The sequence below is a fragment of the Berghia stephanieae genome, chromosome 2 (genome assembly GCF_034508935.2).
Source record: "Berghia stephanieae isolate SIO BIC M18660-M18661 chromosome 2, UCSD_Bste_1.3, whole genome shotgun sequence".
Lineage (NCBI taxonomy): Eukaryota > Metazoa > Mollusca > Gastropoda > Nudibranchia > Aeolidiidae > Berghia > Berghia stephanieae.
Window position 1 is genome coordinate 93,525,544 of NC_088361.1, and position 26,079 is coordinate 93,551,622.

The window sequence follows — 26,079 nt, forward strand, 5'->3', positions numbered from 1 at the left end:
TCCAGGGAACGATAAGGGGCCGTCCACTGGAGACCTGAAGGAGGATCATCGAAAGAGAAATGAAAGCTAGTGGTTGGTCTTGGGGACAGATGGCCTCCAACCGAGAAGGATGGCATTCCACTGTGTCAGCCTTATGTGCTGATCAAGTACCAAGAGGATAAATAAAAGTAAGTAAATGAACAGAAACAAACCAGAAATCGTTTTCAAAGCAGACTGTCTAATCAGGGAATTTTGACATGAAGTAACAAGACTTCCCCCATATCACTGTGAGCGTAATCCTATCAAATTCATTTGGGTCGAGGTAGAGGGAAAGATTGAGGAGGAACACCAATTTTACTTTCATCGACGAGGCAATAAATGGTATAGCAAGGGAAGACTGTAATAAGCGAAATCCTTTCCTAATGTTTTAAAATCCATGAAAAAATACTTTTTGAATTAAGACAAATCGACTCAGAGGTTCATACAAACTGCTGCATCTGTGCATTGAGGGACTGCTGAGAAAAGAGATAAAAAACACGCGCCACTTATTCGAAATATGACTATAATAGTAGATAAAGACAGCAAGGAAAGGACAACAGACAAGGGTGGATGGATAGGACTGAAAGCTTTTGTTTATATTTAAGGTTCTTATGGCGCTTGCAACACATTTAGATCATTTCACCGCCAGTAAAAAGGAATAGTAAAAATAGTGATAGATTTCAATTGAAAGCATATTACGAGAAAAATGAGAAAAAGTAAGACAAAGGGGAATGGTTCAAATAGTTCGTTTGTTTTACGGCGCTTGCAACACATTTAGGTCATATCAGCGCCAGTAAAAAGGAAGAAAGTGGGATAATAAACAGTTCTAGAATTACAATTGAGGCACCCAAGAAAAGGCAAAACAAAGGGGAATTAGTTCAAATAGGGAATAGGTGTAGATTCCAAGAGCATACTATCAGTTTGAGATCACCTGTCTCATCATAATCATAAGCACAGGTTCCCACAAATAGGAACACACTCAAATGTTTAAAATACATATATATGTAAACCAAAAAAAGATTACAGCGCATAACAGAGAGATGATTTACAAGACAAAAAAATTTCCCAAAACTCTTAATACATTTGACCGTTTCCCTCCCAGCCAGGGTATCTGGCCACGACCAGGACAAAACCCCAAGTAATCTCATTCCAAGGCAAAGACAAGGTCATGTTGGAAAAAAGATAGGTACATGGGGATAGAAGACAGTATGTACCTCCCTGCCCACAAGGAGGCCAGGAACCCCATCCAGTAGTTCCAAGTAGGGAACAGATGTAAATTCCAAGAACATACTATTATCAGTGCACTTTGAGATCGCCTAAAAGTTTCCTCCAGACACAAGCACAGGATCTCACCAAGAGGGATACACTCAAATGTTTACTGACCATTATTTTTTTTAAAAGTAGCGGCATGACAGACAAATGATTTACAAGGGGAAAAAAAATACCACTTCCCAGAACGAAGACTATACAGTTGATTTTTCCCTTTCAGCCAAGGACTCCAAAGAGGGCCCGGATGTAGGGTTTTTCAGGAAAAAAGGAATATCTCCCAAAACAACTATGCATTCGATTGTTTAACTCCAAGCCAAGGACTCCGGCCAGGGCCAGGACAAAACCAAGTAATCTCATTCCAAGACAAAGACAGCAAATTGGAAAACAGCTATAAGGGGATAGAAGACGAGAAGTAGCTCCTTGCCCACTATGGGAAGTCAGGAACCCCATCCAGGAAGAAAATGGGATAGTCAAAAAATACTAGATTTACAATTAAAAGCACACAAGAAAAGACAGGGATGGTACAAATAGAGAACGGATATAGATACCAAGAGCATATCATTTTGTAAAGTCTGAGATCACCTAAAAGTCTCATCCATACACAAGCACAGGATCCCACTAAGAGGAACACACTCAAATGCTTATTAATACATTCAAAGCGACAAATATAACAATACATAACAGAGAGATGATTTTCAAAGACGAAAAATATCCTCTCCCAAAATTTTAACTCTACATTTGACCGTTTCCCTCCCTGCCAAGGAAAAGGACAAAGTCAATTATCACATTCCAAGACAGAAAGCAAGTTGGAAAACAAATATACACGGGAATAGAAGATACAATAAGTGCCTCCCCTGCCCACTATGGGAGGTCAGGAACCCCACCCAGCTGCCCCGGACAAAACCAAGTATGTAATCCCATTCCAAGACAAAGACAGAAAGCAACTCAGAAAACAGATATAGGGGAATAGTAGACACAGCAAGTGACCTCCTGCCCACCATTAGGACCGAAAGAGTAACCATCCCACAAACAATACAAATCAACATGTAAAATAAGACAAAAACAAAAAAGTCGTGTATGAAAATGGAACAACTTTACTTCAAGACAAATCAACATGTTTAGGAATGTTTTTATTATTTTTTTGAATATGCTAACAAGTAATATCAATGGTGCTTTAAGTGGAACAGCTTGTAATTGTTAATCTTAATCATTTAGCATTCATTTTTATCTATTGGCATATTTGAATCACTGAGCACCACAGATATTCTGCAGGTTTATTGTTTTTTTTTTAAATACTGAACAAAAATCCATTTTAAAACAAAGCAAAGAAAGAATATACACCTAAGCTCAACTAAATCACCAGTAAATTGTATTGTATGGCAACCTATCTCCTGAGAGTAGCCATTCAGTGGTAAAACTAGATTGGCAGTTTTAGGTGTTTAGAACATTTTGAATGGTACGCTTTGATGAGATTTATCAATCAAAACGAAAGGTAACTCTTAATGAAAGAATGAAATGTAAAAAAAAAAACAACCCAAATTGAATGCATTGTGAATGCGATTAAAAAGTTTGATCTTACAAGCAATATTAGACTTGTAGAATACATAACAGCAAAATGAAACATCGAATGAATACCAAAATGGATCTGAAACTTTTCCATTCTCAGATGGGATTCCCAATTTAAAAAATAACAGGATAGGTGCAGAATCGGCTTTCATCATTAATCAAAAGATACCGAACAGGTAGAAAAATGTCAAAGTATAAATCATTCCTCTGTGACTTAATATCTTCTAATAAAAAGAGCGTTGAACAATAAGTTGGATTTCAAATACTATTAATACTGCCGTGCACCGGAACTGTAGCAAAATGAGAAAAATTAAAATATTAGAAGCAGGAAGCAAAAAGAAAAAAAAAAAAATAAAGGAAAAAACAGAAAAAATAAATAATGGCGCATTAAAATCACAGGTATCATATTGATTAAACAACAAAGGTAGAAACAGACTACCGATTACTACACAAACACAGGTGATCTCAACTTTAAACAACTCACTCACATAAACCAACACTGTCATTCAGTTCTTACTCAAAAGTACATGCAAAGAGGATATAGAAGAAATATAAATAAATTATGATTGATAATTTAAATTAATTCATACAGACAAGAGGGAAAGGGATAAAGAAAGGCACACAATAATGGCAGGGCTTGGGTAACACATAACGAAATTATATCACAAGGAATCAACATATTTTCACAACCTTAGCTTTAACATTGTAACAACAAACATCACAGATCCTCCTTAGAACAACAGTTGAGGAGCACCGGGTCTAATACGCCTTGGTTGGGGCTGAGTTCTTGAATATGAGTTCATCAGAGCCCGAACCCGTCGCTGTGCAGACTGAGTAGCATAGAAATGCCCAATGATAGTAATTGGAACCTCCTCCACATCACCTTGATCATCCATTGGCAACTGAACAATGGCACCACTTACTCTTTGCATCTCCCGTACCTAAAAATCAAAACAAAAAGGACATAAAATTTATAAAATTATTTTTTAAAATCATTAAAATAACCAAAATTAAAATGTCCATAATGAATCAACGTTGATCTCGTCACATAATAATTCACTTTAAACGCAAAAATAGTGCTGCTATGCAATTATTATATCATATGAGTCATGGAAATGTTTACAATGTGCCATCCAATCGAAAATCATACAGCAGCACTACTTTTATGCATAATTTGTTTTCTTTTTAAGAGTTTTACAGTGCTTGAAACACATTAAGGTCATATCAGCGCCAGTAAAAAGGAAGAAAATTGGATAGAAAAAAGTTCTAGAATTACAATAGAAGCACCCAAGAAAAAGACAAAGGGGAATTAGTTCAAATAGGGAATAGATGTAGATTCCAAGAGCACACTTTCAGTGTACCTAGTTTGAGGTCAACTAAATGTGACGTCGCACGACGGTTTGGTCCGGAAGGTACATTTGACATTTTAGCTAGGGGAATTAGGGTAAAATTGTGCAAATTAGTGATGAAAGCACCAAATTTGGTACAAAGTAACTTGAGACCACTATTACTCGATGTTGATATAGAACCACATTGAGAAATTCCTATAACAGTGTAAAATAGGGAGATGAAAATCCGCCTATATGAGCTATATTAAAACAAAGGGACGTAATCCATGAAATATTTGTTGACGATTCGGCGCTTTAATAATATATTATTTTTAGCCCGTGTAAGTGGTTGATTATTTTGGCTTAAATAATTATCATTGTTAAAAATGTGCCTGTATGTGATATAGGGTCGTATGGGCCGGTAGTATAGATTTATTATGAAGACTGGAAGGGGGGCGGTGGGAGAGGAGGAGATGGTGCTGGTATTAGTTTTACTTGTGTTGTGTTGGTCGTCATCGTGGTGAAGATGATGGTGGCTGTGATGTTGGTGATAATGATGATGATGATGAGGTGATTGTGGTGATACTAGTAGTGATGATGGTGATGATGTTGATGAGGTGGTGGTGGTGGTGATCTTGGTAGTGATGATGATGATGTTGTGGTGGTGGTGATGGTAGTGGTAGTGATGATCATGATGATGATGATGATTATGATGATGATGATGATGAGGTGATTGTGGAGAAAGCAGTATTGATAATGGTGGTGGGGATGATGAGGTGGTGGTGATCGTGGTAGCGGTGATGATGACGATGATGTTGATGATGATGATGATGATGATGATGATGATGAGTATGGTGATGATGAGGTGGTGGTGGTGATAGTGGTAGTGATTATGGTGATGTTGGTAACTATTAATTTCGAAAATGGAAGACTTTCTTGGTGATGTATATTAACATTTTTAGATGATTAGGATCCAACAAAAATCATATTTATTAGACAAATGTCTGTGGAACACATTTTTCTTGGTAGGCTTGAGAGAATTCAATAGCAGCCTGTTCTAGTTTATCCTGATCTCCTTGAATTATTTTAACGGCGCAAGATAAGCCAATACCTCGTTGTCAGTTTTTTCAATGGCAGTGTGCTCAAGAAAACCATATTATGTTGTCTTATTGAAGGCTAAAAATGTTTCCTTTCCTGGGGTTAGCCTGGTAGGGCCGGCTGGAGTCTGTCTCTGAACCTGATTGGGTGAACATACGACTGGGTGCAACCTCATTCACAGCATTCTATGCTATACATCTTGATTAATTCTGGCAATTTATGGACCCTCTCTCTCTCTCTCTCTCTGCTCTGTTCTATACTTGAATGTTTTATATATAGCATGGCTCCAAAAAGGAGCGCTTTTGTGAAACACAACGAATAACAACTTGCAACAACCTAACAGAAAACATGAATAAAACAACTCCAAACAGATGCTATATTATTAGACTTTAGTAAATCATTTGATAAAGTCAATTACCATACTTTGGCTATTAAACTGTGGAGGTATGGAACCATGAGTAACACACACGACTGGATAATGGATTTTCTCACTAATCGTAAACATCTGAAAGAGCAATGTCAGACTCAGCTCCAGTACTACAGGTGTGTCCCTAGGTACCGTACTAGGTCCCCTCTTGTTCCTTATCTACATCAATGATTTACCTGAAAGATTGTCGCTAGAACTCAACTGAGACTATTTCCGGATGACAGCCTTTTGTACAGACCAATAAGGCATAAGAAAGATTCAGAAATTCTTCATCGGGACCTTGGTTCCAGAAAATTACCAACAAAAGAAAGATAATACACAATACACAACAACACACTTGAAGACGTCACCAAAGCAAAGTATCTCAGAGTAACGATAAACAATCATCTGACCTGGAAAGACCACATTGCAAACATACACAGGAAGGCAAACTCCACCCTGGGATTCTTGAGCAGAAACCTTTTCGGCTACAAAGTAACCATAAAAGAGAAATGCTATAAAGTTTATGTTAGACCAACACTTGAGTAAAGCGGTAAGGTATGGGGTCCCGATCACACCTCCGAAATTAGGTAAATAGAATCAATCTAAAAAAAAGCTATAAAATTCGTTCAACAAAATCCTCAAACAAATCAAAGTCATATATGACACCCCATTTGGAACCATTTAAGGAAAGGAGAGAGAAGAATAAACTAAATGCAATTTACAAAGGTCAGAAAAACCAGGTCAGGTGTCATTCCACGGCCTCCAACAGAACAAGACGAAACCTGGCAAATGTATGTTGCCACAATCTAGAGTGGACTACCCTCTTCACTCGTTTCTGCCCTCAACTATACGACTTAGGAACAATTTGGATAACTCCCAGTAAAACAGTTGGGTAAACTGCTGAGCCTTCCACGAGGAAGTTTCAGCTTGAAGAGGAGGAGGAAGAAGAAGAAACAATTTCAGCAACAGCAAAACTAGAACTTTGTTTTGGTAATATTCAGCATTTTTTGATGTTCATAAAACGGACATGACAAATCTTCTGATAATGAACTCCCTGCGCAATCAAATCGCTATTTGAGAATATGGAGAGAATCTGGACATCGTTTATAATTTCTGCAGCCACGCGGATATTTTCGTTCATGTCTTTTGTCATTATTGAATGGAGGGAAGCTTCATCTTATTGTTGCAAAGCATACAATGTGTCCTATTTCTTGTGATAACGTCATCTGAGGGAAAACGCATATTCTGCCTCCTTGGACAATGGGACGAGAGATTGTCTAGATCGGGATAATTTGACAAGTTTTCTTGTGATTTCTCATTTTTCACAGCGAGCCTTCTGATTTTTTGTGGCCGTATATCAAGAGCGACATAATTTGTGCCATTTGGTATAATTTTGCTTCAGGACCTCCAGTGTATCCTCAGATCGGTCTTCAACAGACAAATCTAGCTTGCCACTATCATTTGCTAATCCGTTAAAAGTCTTAACACCATAGCTGGTAGTTTTGTTTGTTGCTTTAGGTCTCTTCCAACACAATTGAGGTTATATGAGAGACCGCTGAAACAAAAAAACAAGCAATCTAACAAAAATAGTACAAATGTAAATCAAAATCATAACCTAAAGATATAAGCTAAATTATAAATAACCAAGAACAAACAGGCAGAAGATTTACAGAAAAAAAAATATCCCCTGTCAAAAATACAATCACAAACCAAAGAAGCAGGATAGGCTAGTAAAGAGAAGAAACGACATCACTATCGGATCGTACACCCATGCAAACATCATAGGTATATGATTCAAGGGTGATGCTCCCATCCAACCACCCGCCCATAGCTGGTAGAACGCGACGCTACAAAAGTCACGTACCATTGACCACAAGATTTCCGCTTTGACAGAGCTGGGCATTCTAATTTAAAAAATTTTTTTTTTGCCTCTTGACAAATTAATCATTTTGACCAATCCACCTCAATACTGCACTTTGCCAATATATAATTGTTAGTAGTTAGTACAAGATTTAGTACATTGTCAACGCTATGATTTAATGTGTTAAGTGACTTAATCACGGGATTGTTGGTGATGGGGTTGATGCGGTTCATGAAGGTCATGTTAAAGAAGATGATGATACGGACATTTTCAACCTGATATTTGATTTGAACCATATTTTTACGCAAACCACAATAATAATATAACTATTGAATTAGTGTGACACATAAACATTGATGCTTAAGCGATATCTAGGTGCTCGGTATGCTGCTAAAGATGATGACGATGATGATGATGATTATTATTATTATTATTATTATTATTATTATTATTATTATTATTATTATTATTATTATTATTATTATATGAGGTGGGTAAAAGGCGACAGAGTTCAAGTAGACACCGTTTCGTGACCTCGCCGACCCGAAGCGGACGACACAACTTGCAACCGCAGAATGCGATGCATTGTTTATAGATATCTTCACATGAGCGGGAGTCTATTATTTTCAAATAATTCTAATTCAATAAGACATTAAGAAAATAAAGATTATACTCTTTGAAAGCTATCGGAATATACAAAAGATATGAGAGGGAAAAAAATCATGTTTTTTTGTGTTTTTTTTCGTATTCGTATTCGACCACCAAATGCGTTTTATATAGCATGTGACTAATGTGTGTGTAAAATCATATTTAATTTGGTCCATCAGCTTTTACATAACACTCGTTTTTGTAATGACGATATTTTTGTGAATTGACCCTCAGTGAAAAAATAAACCCAACAAATAGCACTCATACTTTTATCCATTTTAACAGTGCAATGTTTATTTAAAGTTAGCTGTGATATCGGCACTATTTCACAAGATCTGCAATTCTGGAAAGTCTTCACAAATTAACTGGCGAAAGTAGCCGAGGCATTACAGTCGATTGACTGAAAACCGAAAGGCTGTGAGTAAGTCAGACAATCTAACACTTCAAACTTGAAACAAAGGAATGAAAATAGTGTCAACTCAACCATAATTTCTCTTACTCAATCGATGTGTTCAAATTTGATTGAGCTATTGGCGGGGGGGGGGGGGTTGGGGGGGGAGGAGGTGGTGGTAACAGCTCTTTGCACTCAGAAAGGAAAGAGTCCTCAACCACTCGGTTTTTTTTTCTTAAATTTTCAACATCCTCCTGCAACAATCGTTCAGCGAATCATTCGAGGCAAGCGCACATTCACGCTCACAACACCACAATCTCCTCGCCTCTGACGAGCTCAATACAATTATCGGCCGAATCTAACAAGTTAAATTATTCATTTGACAAAATATCTCATAAAATTCAGTTTATAATGAAGCAAGATTTTGAATTTCTTGCAACATCAACTCTAACAACAATCGTGCAGCGTAAGCGGCCATTTTGCATAATTTATGACCATGTGATCCCGAGGACCAATGAGAGAGAAGGATTCAAGGGGTTTTCCATTGGTAACTATGCAATGGCCTACTTCTGTTTACATAATTGGAATTTGACTACCCTCTTTCGGGGTTATAATTTGACCACAAGATGGGGTCAATGGGCTAAAAATAGCATTGCGAAGGCAGGAATGGAGTTCCCCTATGAGAAAAAGTTATAGGTTACCAGATTGGCGTCCTTTTGCTAAGCTTAAAGAGTCGTCAACGAACGTCAAAATGATCCCTCTTTCAATTGGTGAAAACAGGGTATACTCTCTTTAAAGATTAAATTTATATACTTTAAGACTTTTTAATGAAAAAGGTACGATTTTATGATAGAAAAATACCTTAAAAAGTCAAAAATTGAAAAAACGCATTTTGACTATTTTAGTCACTTTTCAAATATAATGGCCGTTTTCTCAGTTCAGCTAGATGTACCTTCCGGACTGAACCGTCGCGCGACATCACAAATGTCTTATCCTGATAAAAGCACAGGATCCAACTAAGAAGAATACACTCAAATGTTTACAAGATAAATTTCCCACCTACTTTTATGTATAATGAGAGTGACCATGTGATAGATAAGTGATAATGCATATCATCTGCTAAACCATTCTATAATCGTTGACCTCACTCCCACCCCCAACTAATTTTAAGGCAGTTTAAAAGCAAATGTGGTGGCCAGAGTAAAGATTCATGGTGAAATGTGTTTTCAACTAATAACAAACTGAAGCAATTCATTTCAAACTCTTCGAATGATTATTCCATAAGCGAATATTTGCCACCCACTGCCTAAAATTTGTATTGAACTCAAAACATGACTGATTATCGTCTTGAAGTCAGTTTTGTCTACTTTTAAGATGTGAAGTCACTGTTGATTTATGGGTCAATTGTATTCATGCCCAGACGGCAGAGAAAAATTGGTGTGTGTGTGTGTGTGTGTATAACCTTTCAATCAGAATAGCCTTACAACTATACCAAGAGTTTTGAAAAGAAATTTCTTCCAATCTGCTATTCAATGCTATTTCATCACATATGAGTCATTATTTACTCACATTCTGACCGCCTTTGCCAATAATGCGTCCAATACTCTGTTTCGGAACATTCACCTCTGTGCGAAGATGAACTTCGTCATGAGCACTCAATCTCAATTCATTTTTGACTTTATCAAAAATGTAAAATTGAGCCTGAAATATAAAAATTATTTTTTAAATATGACCATCAATTAAACAAACGATTTGAAAGTATTTGCAGCTCTGAAAAAAATAATATATCATTCTAAGATTCTGTCCAAAAGAAAAATAAAAGACTAATTCTTGAACATTCATCGACAGTGGTTACTCCTTCGCCCTGATTCCATGGGCCAGCGGATCCATTGAAAAATGCTACTCGTCACCTAAACAGAATCCCCATTTTGTGCTTGGGCCGTAGTAATGTGCTTCAAATTATTTAGGATTATAAAGATTCTAAGAGAAATTTTTCTCTTACACACCTTAGGAGACTTAACTGATTTGACTCCTTGTTATAAACCTATATAAATATAATTAACCCAATGAAGAAGCATGTTTTTATAATCGAAGTGGTTATTTGTACTACCACTACAAATAGCGAAAACTACCGCTTTTCACTATTTGTACTCCCAGAACTCTTATGTGTTTAAAGTTGCAAACCACCGCTCCTTTACCTATTTGTAGCTACCTACTCCCAGCACTCTTATGCGTTTAAAGTTGCATTTGTGAGCTTTCAAGGACCAGCCGACCGCCGACCAGCCTCCACTTTTCGCGGTCTTTCTTTGAGAAGTGTGAAGCAAAAAAAATGGCCCTCTCGGTAAACGAGACATTCTCATCTTTTCTCCAATTTGAAAACATTCGAAAATGAGAATAATGTACTTTTTATTTAAAAGTCAACAAAGAAGGTAAGTAAACTTGATACGACAATTTTTTTCCTTAATTAAGTGGCAACTCATTTCTCGTCATTCTCACTCTAACTCTATCAACTAAGAAGAGTACACCACCTCAAACATTTGTCAGTTCATATCTTTGCTTTTATGAGGTCTATTTTCATTTTGAAAAGTTCAAAGTGAACAACTAAATGACGCCGATTCAGTGGTGTATTTGGTCTATCTTCATGTGAATAAATATTTTATTATTGACTTTTCCAAAATTCCAATGGGTCATTCAATCATTCATTTGTATGTCGTGATCTATTTTTCCTTGATTTCAGCTGTCTCAGCTCTAAACTATACTTTTCTTTCTCAATAAATAATTCATTTTCTGTTTGCAATGTATTACAGAGATGTTGATTTACCACATGTAAAAATTTCAAAGTTGTATCTGAAGCTGTTTCTGAATTATCCATTGGGATGCTGTGCTTTGGTCACATTTTTTCCTATTAAGCTATCTATATAGATTTTTTCCACCACAGAAACGGTCATAACTTTTTAACCAGTTGAGACAGAGCGATAATTTTTCACTCTAGTTAATGTTTCACTTCCCTTTATTTTTCTACGCTAAATTAATACCCATAGCCACTATTTTGAAAAATTCTTGCAAGTGCCTACTAAACTAAGAGGGTTGAACTTGAACCTGAACATGCTCCTTCTTCTTCTTCTTCTACTAATAACTACAACTAGATAGGTACTACGCCTCTCCTGAATGATCGGAACCGTTTAAGAAACTAAATCACGGGTTCCACCGGCGCAGCTCTCTAGACTTCCAGTCCCACAGTGCCCAGTATGGGCGGGAGACCTTACCCCCGATGTTCCTCGAGCCTCGAGGTAGTTTCACTTTATAATTGTTTTAGCTTTTGAACTGTGGATCTTTTGTCAAACGTTTTATTTTAATTTTTCAAATTTAGTAGCACTTTAAAGGTCTGCGTTAGGTATCGCTCTGCTGTACTGTAACTGTAAGAGCGTAAGAATAACATGGTAAAAGTACTGTAAAAGTATGCTGATGAAAATGATATTGACAATGAAATTATAATAAAAGAAGAACAATAGAACTTATAAACAAATCAATAAAGAAGTAAGAAAAAACTGCCTCAAGAAGTGAAAAAAATTGTCCCTGTTGTTGAGATGTGAAGTGGACATAATCGTGTCTGTTAAGAATTAGAAGAAATGAAAGATGCCACTTTTTATTTTAAATGTAGATTGCACATTAGCAGAACACTAAAAAAAAAGTAAAGAAAGAAAATCCAATGTGGCAACTTGGTTGCGAGTGAAAAAAGTAAAATTACTCCGCTCAGCATTGCTGCTGGTGTGATGTCTAGTGTTAGTTAGGTGTCACTATATTAGAGTGATATCTTGTTACTTCATATTTTCATTTTAAAACCTGTAGAACAACTTGATTGATTTGTAAATTTCCTTATATGACCATTGTTTTAGTTTTCCGCAGCCATTATAATTCAATTTGAAATATTGAAAGGTACTGGAGAGGAGTCTTAGCGGGGTTTTTTTTTGTCTGTTAGTTTTAGTTATAGGTCATAGTGCAGGTCCAAGTGTTGGAAATGTACAAGGTTTTATTTTTTATTTTAAGGTTAGTTGAAGGAATACTTTCCTTAGCTCAAGGAACGTGCAGAAGACCTCCCCTATTTACTACTTACTACTACTACCCAAGTACTAGTGCTAGACTACTTATTCCGCCACCTCACTCCTAAATGGACTGACACCACAGGCAACTGATATTATTCTCTCTCTCTCTCTCTCTCTCTCTCTCTCTCTCTCTCCCCTCTCTCTCTCTCTCTGAGTGTGTATCTGTCTGTCTATTTCTGCCCATCTCCCCTCTTTTTACTAATTAGTTTGTAGGTGTTTGGCAAATTCTCAAGAACAGCCAAGATATATGCGGCTGTGTGGCACTCACTTCCGGATTGGAAGGTCCTGGGGTCGAGCCTCGTCAAGGACTCACATTCTCTCACTGTACTCATGTGTATGATTTCCTATCCGCTAAGAGCGTTGTCTGTCAGAAGAAAAACATCGCCTAACGTTCTACTTCTTACGTGTTGCTGCTAGTCATGGATCCTTTGTAAAGTGCTTTGAGCATGTTTGGTGGATATTGCGGCTTATGAAAGCTCAATTCTTTTTTTAATATTTATATATATATATAAAAAAGATGCAGGATGATGACGGGCATGCGCTACTTTATGATGTAGTATAAACCATTCCTAATATATGATTTTGCTAAATAGGCCTACACTCAAATTTTAGGAGTGTATCTGGTGGCAAATATTAGACACTCGTTGCCACTGTGATTTTGATGAAACTTGGCTTATACACAGATACATGAATTTTCCTAATACGGCTTCAAACATGCGATCTGAACTTCAATTTATAATGAAGTAATTTTTCTCAAATGACAGCTTGATTGAATGTGACAAGATCCTTTTACTTAATACAATTCAATTTAGTGTGGTCTGTAGTTGTTTGCCTAATATTAGAATGCACAGAATTTGAATTTTTATTGACTTTAAATATTGAAAACAACATACCTTTGGGTTTCCATTTGTGCCATTCCATTCAGCTTTTGACCTAGTCCCTGATTTGAGTACCACGTCACAAATTTAAGTTCTTCGAGAAAACTCTCGACTTACTTTCTTATTCCTCTAACGTACTGAACTGTAACACCTTTGTCTCAGTTGGAGAAAATATTGCAATTTTTAAACTTAATATTTAGGTATTTATGTTATGATCTTTTATATTATTCCGTGTTTTTCAGCTTCCATCATATCACCCTGAGGAAAGTTGGCTAATTTATGACTTTTGTGTCTATGAATGCAAGCAGGGCAAAAAGCAATTGACTTCAAGCAAAGGAGTTCGCCCTAACCAGAGGTAGGAGGTTGTTTTTGGACGGGGGCAGGAGGTGTTTTTTTACTTTTACATATTTAAAAAAAAATGAAAATATTATATGCACAAGGTTATAATATTTCAGAATAACTCGGAAGTAAATTATCACCATCAGCTTTTCTATCTTGATTGCCAAGACAATTTTAATAAAGCAATCAAACTGATTCTGAATTTTAAAACATCCAGAGGAAGAGGCAATGTGTGCCTATCTGCAGCTCATTTACAGTCTTCAGTGGGCGGGCTGCACGATGTAATGCAGCAAGACAATAGTTAACTATTACCAGAACAGTTTTAAAAAGTGAAAGACTTGATTTGTTCAAAAAATCTGATTGCGCTGGATTAGTATTATTATTGAATGTCTTAAGATTTATTTTCAATTGCTCTATAATCTGCATGTTGAAATCCTTCACAATTGAGTTATGCAAGTGACAACGCTATTAATATTTTATCATACTATGTTGTGGATAATTTTATTATTTTGTAATAAAAAGTTTTTCTTACCATGCAGGACTCTGAAATTAATACTGGCTTCTGAGGGTTACAGGGGCTAATCACAACCATGAAAATCACCCATGCGATAAATTGGTAAGACTCATTCATTTTATACTTATTTTCCATCGACATTTTGTCCCTGCAGTTTTTTCACTGCCGAAAATTTTACACTTGACAGCAATTAATCGCAAATTCTATTTTAGTCGCAATTAGACTCAATTTTTTTTATAAATATGTATTATTTTTTCTTTTCTTGTTACTTTATATTTTCAGTACTTAATTGTCCCTCCCCCCTCCCACTATTGAGTGTAATATATAGTTCCATGTTGCTCCCTGTCTTTGTTATGGATTAAGATTGCTCATTTTTTTCCTGGTTCTTGCGGGGGTCTTTAGTTGGGAGGCAGACAGTCAAATACAGTACCTTTCTTCTTGAGATGATTTTTTATACTGTAAATCATCTCTCTGTTATGTACTGTTATAGTTATAGGTTTTGAATATTATTGCATTATGTAAATGTTTTAGCAGGATCCTTTGCTTGTGTCTCGGTGAGACTTTGAGGTAATGTCAAAATTGGTACATCTTTGAGGTGCTCGTGAAATCTACTGTTCCCTATTGAATCAGTCACCACATCATCATCCTTTTTATAGTGTTGTAAGCGCTATTAAGTCCTGTAAGACAATATAAGCAGATCTAGGTGGTGGTATTATTTTTTTGGGTCTTTTTTTTTTTGTCTTTGTTTATTTTTTGTTCCAGATAAGGAATTTTAAGATTTGATGGTTGTCCATAGACTTTTCAAAATAAAATTTGACTTTGACTATGAGTACGATGCAGTTATAAGTGCTTGATTTCTGAGGACTAATTATAAATGGTGACCACTCTATTGCGTTTTTGTATGCCATGAAAATGTTACAAAGACAATGAAGCGACGTTTTTTGGGAATTCTGCAGTCATTCATTTAACCCTTGAATTTGATGAGCGCCTGTTGCATTTTAGTTCAGTCAAGTATTTTAGAGTGACAAACACAACTCGTGCATTATGGGTTTATATGCAGATTTTTGTCTTTAAATTGTCAATAAAAAATAAGATGCTTTTTTTTTGTTTTGTTAGCTGCTATTGCATACAATTTTGTACTTTTAATCTTTTTTCTTTTTACATTTAGCCATCCTCACTTTATCCGGAGAATCGCCTGCCCCTCGTGAATGAGACAGTGAAGGCTATGGCTCAAACAAAGGTGTCCACAACCCAACTTAGGCAATACATTCAATCAAGCCAAGGATAAAATATATTGCCTAAAGATGTCGAAGATTTGCAGCGGAGATTGTTCAAGACTGATATTGACAGGACGGACGGTGAGACAGTACAGGAATTACTGAGAGAGATAGAGGAGGAAGGAGGTGTAACAAAGTTCAGTGTGAATGAGGATGGTGGTTTTGAGTATTTGTTTTAAGTAACGGGAAGAATGAGGCGTGATTTGAGTGTTTTTTGTGATGTGTTTGTTATGGATGCAACATACAAAGTAAATCGATATTTGTATCCACTTGTGAATATTATGTGCATAGATGATGAGGGTCATGGCGGGCGAAAGACTGGAAATCCACGACCAACCTGAAACTGACATTGTACCAGTATGACGTGTGACAAATACACAGGAAGGGCTGTATCGAATTGTATCTTCAGTGACAAACAGGATCAATAGCTTGTTTCAAGTTATGGTAGAACATCAGTTTCTGCAAAGAATCTCCCAGTTGGAACAATTTTTGACTCTTGTCTCTGAAGATAAAGACTTTGACATTGTCGACATGACTGACTTAATACAGACAAATCCCCATTCTAACCCTCTTTCTGACTTTTCAGAGACACCAGACATTGTAAATGCACGTACTGACCAGAGACCACAGACATTATAAATACACACTCTGCCCAGACAGAGACCACAGAAGTTATGGACACACAGACTGACCAGACAGAGACCACAGACGTTATGGACACACAAACTGACCAGACAGAGAGACCACAGACGTTATGGACACACAAACTGACCAGACAGAGAGACCACAGACGTTATGGACACACAGACTGACCAGACAGGGACTCCAGATAACAGAGACAGTTAGACTGCGAAATTTTTCAAATGTGACTCTACACAGGAAATCTCATACAGAATTCCCTTAATACCTTTACTCATTGTCCATTTGTAAAATTTATTTTCATGTAATAAACACCAAAAAAGTAAATTTTTAACGTGGGTGGGGGCTGTCACGTTACTGTAGAACGAGCTTAAGTCTCAATGGGATATTAGCTTTAGGCAACCACAAGTTGGTATTTTTCAAACCTGTTGCTATGCTATCTTGTAATGACAACGTCTCTCAGTCGCCAAACGTCACTAGCTATCCTTCACATAATGCAGGGTTGATTGTGTGAAGTACGTTTGGGGCCGGAAGATAACAAGGCATAGTGCAGGCTACTGTACTGTGTCAGTCCGTGAACGGGTGACCAATTCATAGTACAGAGAAGGCAAATCTGTTACTATATGTCCCAATAAAAATATAACACAGAGAAGGCCGAAACTGTGTTATACAGGTCGGTACAGAATAAAACAAATATAACACAGGAGACCAAACACTGTGTTGTAGAATATCAAAATTTCAAAGGTGGTCGGTCAGTGACGAAATAAAAAGGGACATTATAAGTCGTAATATCACATCCCAATAAAAGAGTGTGATAGTAAAAAGATGCCCGTTAACAATTGAGTCGGTCAAGTCTCTATCCAGATTCAAAAGGATAGTGCAAAGTCCTGTATGTAAAACAAATTTGAGAAGCATGGTTGTTCTCAATACTTGTTGGGTCGTGATCGGTATAGAGTGAAGTAGTGTTTATGCTACACATCTTCACGAAAAATCAGAGCAATGCTGTGTCAAGATTACAGAGGAGCAAGAAGACAAGATTTGTTTGTGTGTCTTTATATGTTACGGAATAGGTACATTTTGGTTGTCAAAACTTTCATTTTTATTTTGACATTTTCTTGATCTTTTAAAATAAAATTATAATTTAATTTAATCAACAGACTTGTTTAATAATTTAAAGATATACTTTTGTGGGGACCTTTTGTAAAATCATTAGTCCGATTGTAGTTGTAAATCTCTTTATATCTAATGTCATAAAATCAGTGACACCACTGAATTCCTACCAGCGCTTTTACTCACCCAGTCCCTACCACCAGCGCTATTACTCACCCAGTCCCTACCACCTGAGCGGGGTTCCTGACCTCCCATAGTGGGCAGGGGGGTTCATACTATGTCTTCTATCCCCTTATATCTGTTTTCCAACATGCTTTCTGTCTTTGTCTTGGAATGAGATTACTTGGTTTTGTCCTGGTCCTGGCTGAGAGGGAAGCAGTCGAATGTATAGTTAGTTTTGGGAGATGATATTTTTTTCATTGTAAATCATCTCTCTGTTATGTACTGTATTATGTTTTATTTACATATTATATTTGATTTGTTAACATTTGAGTGTATTCCTCTTAGTCGGGACCTGTGCTTGTGTCTGGATGAGACTTTAAGTACTTTGATGGTGTGCTCTTGGAATCTACATCTGTTTCCCATTTGAACAAATTCCCCTTTGTCTTACCTTTTCTTGGTGCTTTAATTGAATTCTATAACTTTTTACTATCCCATTTCTTCCTTTTTACTGGCGCTGATATGACCTTGATGTGTTGCAAGCGCCGTAAAACCCTCAAAAACAAACAAACAGTCCCTACCAGCAGCGCTTCTACTCACTGAGTCATAGAGCTTTTACTCACTGAGTCCCTACCACCAGTGCTATAACTCACCGAGTCCCTACCACCAGCGCTTTTACTCACTGACACTGTCCCTACCACCAGTGCTATTACTGAGTTATAGAGCTTTTACTCACTGAGTCCCTATCACCAGCGCTTCTACTCACTGAGTCATAGAGCTTTTACTCACTGAGTCCCTATCACCAGCGCTTCTACTCACTGAGTCATAGAGCTTTTACTCACTGACACTGTCCCTACCACCACTGCTATTACCGAGTTATAGAGCTTTTACTCACTGAGTCCCTACCACCAGTGCTTTTACTCTTCGAGTCCCTACCACCAGTGCTATTACCGAGTCATAGAGCTTTTACTCACTGAGTCCCTACGACCAGCGCTATTACTCATTGAGCCCCTACCACCAGCGCTTTTACTCACCGAGTCCCTCCCACCAGGGCTATTACAGAGTCATAGAGCTTTTACTCACTGAGCACCTACGACCAGCGTTATTACTCACCGAGTCCCTACCACCAGCGCTATTACTCAGTGAGTCATAGAGCTTTTACTCATCGAGTCCCTACGACCAGCGCTTTTACTCACTGAGTCCCTACCACCAGCCCTTTTACTCGTTGAATCCCTATCACCAGCACTTTTACTCGCCGAGTTCCTACCACATGGCTATTACTGAGTCCCTAACACCAGCGCTAATACTATTAGCCACCAAATCCCTACCACCAGGGGGGACAATATAAGCTCAAATTAGACCCCAAAAATTCTTACAGTGATGCAGAAAAAAACAACGAACAGATCTCTTTCAAATTTACACAAAATGTTTCTTACAACAAGATGGATAGGTTTAGCAATAGTCTTGAAAATAAATTTTTCAGAATTTTTTTTCGATTTCTTAGTGAAAATTTGGTGTGACTGACATGACAGGAAAAAAAAATTGATTTAAAAATTCATAAAACTGCTAAATTTTTGTTTAGCCCAAAACCCAACCATCATGATGCAAAACACATCATAAGAAAAATTCTGACCAAATTTGAAGACAATCTGATGGGAAACAATCCAGATGTGAATGTTAGAAAATCAGAGAATGACGCACAATGAAATTTTGAGAAAATGAAAACTTTGTCTTTAATTTGATAATAAAGCTAATTATGCAGACAAAGGCCAACATTCATCAAGTATAACCAATATGGAACAAGAAAACAGTAATATTTTATAAATTGATCAAATTCTGAAAAAAATTATTAACGATTCGCTCACCCATACCTCTAAGAAAAAAAATTGCGAAATAATTTAATATCTGCTGTTATTCACCAAAAAATTACTTTAGTGGTCAAATATGCTTTATAGTTCTAAAATTCTTTAATTATATCTCATGAACGAATAATGTAATGTATAATTTGATGCTAAACACCAAAAATACCTAACTGAATTAAAAAAAAAAAACTTTTTCAAGGGCAACATAAGCTAAAATTAGACGTAAAACTCTAAAATTTCTAACATAGATGCACCAAAAACTAGCATATAAATTTCTTTCAAATTTAAACACAATGTTTCTTTCATAAATAGCTATATCATGAAAACTCTTGGAATAATTTTTTTAGAATTTTTATTTGATTTCAACTGAAAATTTAGCGCGGATCGACAGGAACAAATGAATTTTAAAATTTATAAAATTGCTAAATTTTAATTTACCCCCAAACACTTACATCATGATGTTTTTTTTTGTTTGTTTGTTGCTTTAGGTCTCTTCCAACACAATTGAGGTTATATGAGAGACCGCTGAAACAAAAAAACAAGCAATCTAACAAAAATAGTACAAATGTCAATCAAAAGCATAACCTAAAGATATCATAAGCTAAATTATAAATAACCAAGAACAAACAGGCAGAGGATTTACAGGAAAAAAAAATCCCCTGTCAAAAATACAATCACAAACCAAAGAAGCAGGATAGGCTAGTAAAGAGAAGAAGAAACGACATCACTATCGGATCGTACACCCATGCGAACATCATAGGTATATGATTCAAGGGTGATGCTCCCATCCAACCACCTGCACATCATGATGTAAAACACATCATAATCATAGAAAAGATTCTGAATAAATTTGAAGATAATTTAAAGGAAAATGATTGAGGTAGGATTGCTAGAAAATCAGACAAATGACATAAAACAGACATTTGAGAAAGCGCAAGCTTTTTCTATAATTTGACATAAAGTTAAAAGGCTGATTTTGCAGACAACTGAAAGAAATGATCCATCAAACTTTCAAAATATGACCGTAATAGGACAAGAAAACGAAAATTTTGTAGATTGATCTAAGTCTAAAAAAAATTATAATCGGTTCACTAACCCATACCCCTTAGATAAAAAAAAATGCTGTAAAATTGATTTTTTTACGCCCAGAGATAAAATAATTTTGTGGTCAAATATGATGTCATACCTTATGAATTCATCATTATAATCACAAAACCCAATTATTTACTGTATACAATAGGTTATACAGATGATTTCTAGATATATTAAATGATTTTTCAAAATATGATATGGCACGCTATCCTCATTTTTCATTTTTTTATTCTACTAGAGAGACAAGTCGTATAAAATTAGATATCTAGTCAAGTTGAACTGCAAAATCAATTCTATTTTAGACAATAAAACAGTTAAATAGTGCACTAGCTCTGAATAAAAAGCAATTTGCTTTCCCAAACCCTTGGAATAAAAATCTCTTTCGCCTCAATACAGAAAAAGTCAACACGACTTGTTTGCCACCACTTTTTTTGTAGTTCCACAAAGAGGGTTGATCCTGCTCTGGATGGAAAAATTGAAATAAAAAAGAGACACATTTCATTAGCAATTTTTGGAAATGGCATTATTGTCATAAAATGCATTTGTCAAAGACATAGCAATTTTTAAAAAATGATCATTATTCACACCAACACACTTGAAATTTCATTGGTTTTACATCCATAGAACAAAACTCTTGGCAACAAACTATAGTCTGTCGTTAAGTTAATACATTCAGTCGTGATTCAATTCAAATGATGCTTTGCCATTTTCATTTAGAAAAATGAGCATTTATTTTATTGATCACCAATAAAAAATGTAAAGGCGCAATGGAGATTTGAAAACATTACTAACCATTGTCAAAAAGTGCATGCAGACACTCTGGTCTGCTGGCCCAGATGATGGTTTGCTGATTGATGAGTTTTGCCACAGGCAAAGGTTTGCCTCAACACACCTTGCCAGAATAGCCCTTGAGCCAGCATCTTTATGGATTGTCAGGACACCAGTAACGTCAACAGTGTTCCTTCATGTTAGCTGTCGATGAAAACAAAAAATTAAATTTAATTCACTACAGCAAAATAGGCACATACATGCCAATGCTAAAGTTTATAAAAGCAACACTTCGCATGTTGAACGGGACATAACGTCTGTTAGGCGATATTACAATTTCTTCGGACAGAGACAACGCAGTTAACGGCCAAGTACACATTTTACAACTGAGTCCGGTGAGAGAAAGTGAGCAAAGTGCCTTTTCCAAGGGCTCAACTATGCGCCGAGCGAGGCTCGAGCCCAGGACCTTCCGGTCCAAAAGCGAGTGTCATACCACTACGACATAGCCGTACGTAATTTTTAAAAATATAATAAAAATAATCACACTAATATAATTATCTCACATTGTCATCATCATAGGCATTTCAAAACTACTAATAATACTACCACTACAGATATCTTATCATTATAAAATATTACTCTCTCTCTCTCTCTCTCTCTCCATGAACATAACATACAAAACCCAATTTTCCGATATAAAAAAAACAGCCCCCCCCCCCCCAAAAAAAAAAAGTTTTGAAAAAGTATGGATGATGCATGCTGTGTCGGCCATAATAAAGATAATAACAATAACTGAATGAAAAGTATTTTTTAAAGGACCCTGAGCCTGGAATGTCGTGAGTACTCGAAACCTCTTGATCTTGATAAAATTAGCAACCTTTTGACTGGGGATCGAACATTGAAACACCTGGTTTTAATCGCCTGAAATGGAAGGCTGATTTAAATTATTTGGGGGGGGGGGGGAATTAGTATTTTAATTTTTTTAAGCCCTGTTATTGTTATTTTTCACAAAATAAAGTAATAAAGTTAAGTAATTCGCGGTAGCGACAAATGTGTCGTCAGCTGATGCACAATCAACAAACACACAACCCCAAAGCATGTTTAGTTATAAAATTAAGAAATGAATTAAAATGTGCATTTCGTATGCTTACCTTGTAAACTGAGTATTCTGTGACTTGAAAAGAGTGAAGAATTACCAAAGTCCGTCAAAATCAACTTGTAATAATAGATGTGATGAGATGAAGTGGTCACTTTTTGACTTCCAGTCCAGATAATTCATTGTATATTGCAGTTCTATCCGTATAAAATGTTATATTTTTAGTAATTACGCAAATTCTATTTTTAGTAAGAGTACAAATAAGCTCTGGCGTTATTTGCAGTGGTAGTACAAATAAGCGTAGCCTTTTATAATTTACCTTTAGGTGCGTAAGTAATGGAATTCAAAATGAACTTTCAATTATTCAGCATATTTCCTTTTACACTACAGAAAGACAACTGGTCGGTCCTCCAAAGACACAATAACATGTAATAAACCTAAAAGCTTTTTCTCCCTGAAGAATTAAAAAAAAAAAAAGTAAATTAGGAAACAAACCGTCCCCTTTAAACGCATTAAAGGGTGTTTTTTTCAACCTTTGATATGGAAAATCTCACCTTCCATTGTGCCTCTGAAGTGCCAATAATCACAGCTTTTCTTTCGTTACAGGAATTATTAAATGAATTGTGTTCACCACTTCCATTTTTATTGTTGTCACCAATTATCTGAAAAAGATAAAACAGAATGACTCAAAGGGAAAGAAGAAAAACCTTTTTAAAATTATGTAATCCAAGATTATGTAAGTATAAAATATGATAAAACTATTTCTAACTTCAATTTAAGTGTACATAACTCCACAACTCTTGACTCTCTATGTTATGAAATGTCAGCACCAGTAAAAAGAAAAAGGAGACTGGAATAGTTTATGTGACAGGAGAATAAGACAGTTCATGTGCCATAAGAATGGAAATGTTCATATTCCAAGAGAATGGAAATGTTCTTTTCCCAGGAGAATGAAACAGTTCCTTTAACTTACTTTGACTTTGGCTCCTGACATATGCATGATGTTCTTGATATTTTGACCTTTGCTTCCAATAACGGCTCCAACAGTCTTGTCTGGTACATACAGATGAACAGTCTCCACCTGCTGTGGTAACATCTGAGCCAATTGTGTCAACTGTGATAAATGGTTGTAACCTCCATTCTGTGGGAGTTAACACTAATGTACTTAAATTATGAAGCTCTGCACTGGCAAAGATGAACAGTTCCAACTTAATCTGTTTAGAATTTTGATTAAGTAAATAATTTCTAATGATATTTGTGATGGTGAATTTTAACTGTCACTTCCAAATACGCATAAAATCATGAATGTGAATGAAAATAATTGCAATGGTGTGATTATATGATGATGTTCAATCAGTCGAGTGATGAAAAATGTATTAAAATATTTTATATAATTTTCCTCCCTTGAAGAGGATGAAAATGATAAGCGCCCTTAGCTAAACTTTGAGCCAGATACTTTTTCACTAATTTTATTCTAGTTAAACCACAAAAGTTTTTGAAATATCATATATGCCACAATATGCTGTCTAAAAACCTTGACATGAGGATAGAAAATCAGAATATCAACATGCTTACATTCTGATATGGAGTATACCAACTATTGCAGTAGGGTCTTTGTGATCAAAAATACAAAGGCTCAAATAAAAATCTGACAACTCTTACTTTGGCAAAAATCAAGCGACTCAAATGGTCCATACAGGACAAAATCTGAATTGGTCCAAACTTGATGTAATAAATCTTAAAAAGACATTTCTGTAAAACAAGCAAAGACAAGCCAACCATCTTACCATGTATTGCATGGGTAGAGGACGCATTCCTTGAAAAGCTCCCATTTGGGACATCATTGACAAGCCTGGAGTGTTCTGATACATTGACGAAGGCTGGTTTCCATACTAAATAAAAAGGGATAAATAAAGTGAATAACTTGATTGTTTAGTAATACTAGTAGATTTTTTATTTTAGGGATTCTACAGCATTTGTGACACTTTAAGGTCATTTCAGTGCCAACAAAAAGAGAAGATGATAGGGGAAAAGCAGCAGATTTGAGGTTAAAAGCACTATCAGGAACAAAAGACCCATTGTTTAATCCACTGCGTGCCTGTTTTGATATAACTGATCCAGGGTATAATATAACAATCTTAAGATAAACAAATTGAAGGTCTGCCTCCTTACCTGAGGTGATCCTCGATCTTGTTCAAAACATTGCCTCATTTTGTCGCTCAGTATTTTTTCTGCCCTGGAACAATTTTCACTACTTCCATTTACAATGATCACCCTGTCAACAAAACTTGATTCCATGATGGATCCAGGAAATGCTGAGTCGTAGCTTAAAGGACAGAGAAATTGGATTTAAAAACATTTATCATATAACAAGGAAATAACTTTTTAAAAATTAACTAAAGCATGACTTTGCTATGTACAGACAGTTGAATGAATATTTCCAATCTTTCAAAATACAAACCTTGAGATTTCTTTTTAAAAAAGTAATTAACTCCAAATAAAGAAAATTAAAAATAAATTTTAAAAACAAACAAACCTACTGTCACTTTGTTTTTCGTTTGTTTTTAAGGGTTTTACGGCGCTTGCAACACATTTAGGTTATATCAGCGCCAGTAAAAAAAATAAGAAAATGGGATAGTAAAAAGTTCTAGAATTACAATTAAAGCACCAAAAGAGAAAGTAAGACAAAGGGGAACTGGGAACAATTGGGGATCAGATGTAGATTCCAAGAGCATACCACCGATGAACTTAGTTTGAGATCACCTACAAGTCCCATCCGGACACAAGCACAAAATCCAACAAAGAGGAATACACTCAAATGCTTACATTATACATAATACAAAAATAACAAATATAATAATACATAACACAGAGAGATGATTTACAAGGAAAAAATATCATCTCCCAAAACTAACTATACATTTGACCGTTTCCCTCCCAGCTGGGGTATAAGGCCAGGGCCAGGACAAAACCAAGTAATCTCATTCCAAGACAAAGACAGAAAGCATGTTGGAAAACAGATATTGGGTGATAGAAGACAGTATGTACCTCCCTGCCCACTATGGGAGGTTAGGAACCCCGCCCAGTACTGTCACTTTCTTCACAAAATAAGGGTAGTAAGATGACTAGGTAATTATTAAAAGAACTACACAACAGAGCCATGATTTAGAAGGAAAAACATATGAACTCTAAATATCGTGGAACATACAATTGACTTAATAAATCCTTTCTCTGGTAAAAATATTAAATAGGACAAGAACACATACAATATGAAAGGCAAAAAAAACTGGTATAAGGGGATGCTAGAATCTATGTGAAATGGGAGGTAAAAATAGACCCCGCCTCAAGTCATGAGGGCAATGAATGTGTGAATTGAAGTTTAATAAGAGGGCTACTATGAACTCTAAGATTTAAAAAAAATTAAATGTAATTGCTTAAGTTATTAATTTGTCTTTTTTGTTTTGTTTTTAAGGGTTTACCGTGCTTGCAACACATCAAGGTCATATCAGCGCCAGTAAAAAGGAAGAAAATGGGATAGTAAAATGGTCTAGAATTACAATTAAAGTTAAAGCACCCAAGAAAAGGTAAGACAAAGGGGAATTGGTTCAAATAGGAAACAGATGTAGATTCCAAGAACACACTATCAAAAGTACT

General features: G+C 36.0%; 1 protein-coding gene and 2 long non-coding RNA genes across 5 annotated transcripts in view; 1 reads left to right on the top strand and 2 right to left on the bottom strand.

Moving 5' to 3' along the window:
- Nucleotides 1–2,365: 2,365 nt before the first annotated feature.
- LOC144965892 (insulin-like growth factor 2 mRNA-binding protein 2) overlaps nt 2,366–26,079 on the bottom strand; it is a 41,943-nt gene continuing 18,229 nt past the window's right edge. The window contains exons 11-16 of one of the 2 annotated variants that reach the window (XM_078901718.1): nt 24,598–24,751; nt 24,213–24,317; nt 23,399–23,566; nt 22,980–23,087; nt 10,158–10,289; nt 2,366–3,794 (exon numbers count right to left, since the gene is read on the bottom strand). In XM_078901718.1, the coding sequence (XP_078757844.1) occupies nt 3,585–3,794; nt 10,158–10,289; nt 22,980–23,087; nt 23,399–23,566; nt 24,213–24,317; nt 24,598–24,751 (877 nt within the window). In that variant the 3' untranslated portion in view covers nt 2,366–3,584. The remainder of the gene's footprint in view (nt 3,795–10,157; nt 10,290–22,979; nt 23,088–23,398; nt 23,567–24,212; nt 24,318–24,597; nt 24,752–26,079) is intronic. The other variant, XM_078901719.1, reaches the window with a different exon arrangement.
- On the top strand, nt 10,832–17,488 carry LOC144965893 (uncharacterized). Of its 2 annotated transcripts, none has more exons than XR_013644119.1 (4): nt 10,832–11,017; nt 13,812–13,924; nt 14,448–14,524; nt 15,591–17,488. It is a non-coding gene; the product is annotated as an uncharacterized LOC144965893 (long non-coding RNA). The 2 variants fall into 2 exon arrangements; XR_013644118.1 differs by lacking the exon at nt 10,832–11,017 and adding an exon at nt 11,736–11,878 and having other exon boundaries at nt 15,591–15,701.
- Nucleotides 20,828–21,591, bottom strand: LOC144966656 (uncharacterized). The gene is made up of 3 exons (XR_013644251.1): nt 21,572–21,591; nt 21,354–21,522; nt 20,828–21,023 (listed from the first exon to the last, which is right to left on the bottom strand). It is a non-coding gene; the product is annotated as an uncharacterized LOC144966656 (long non-coding RNA).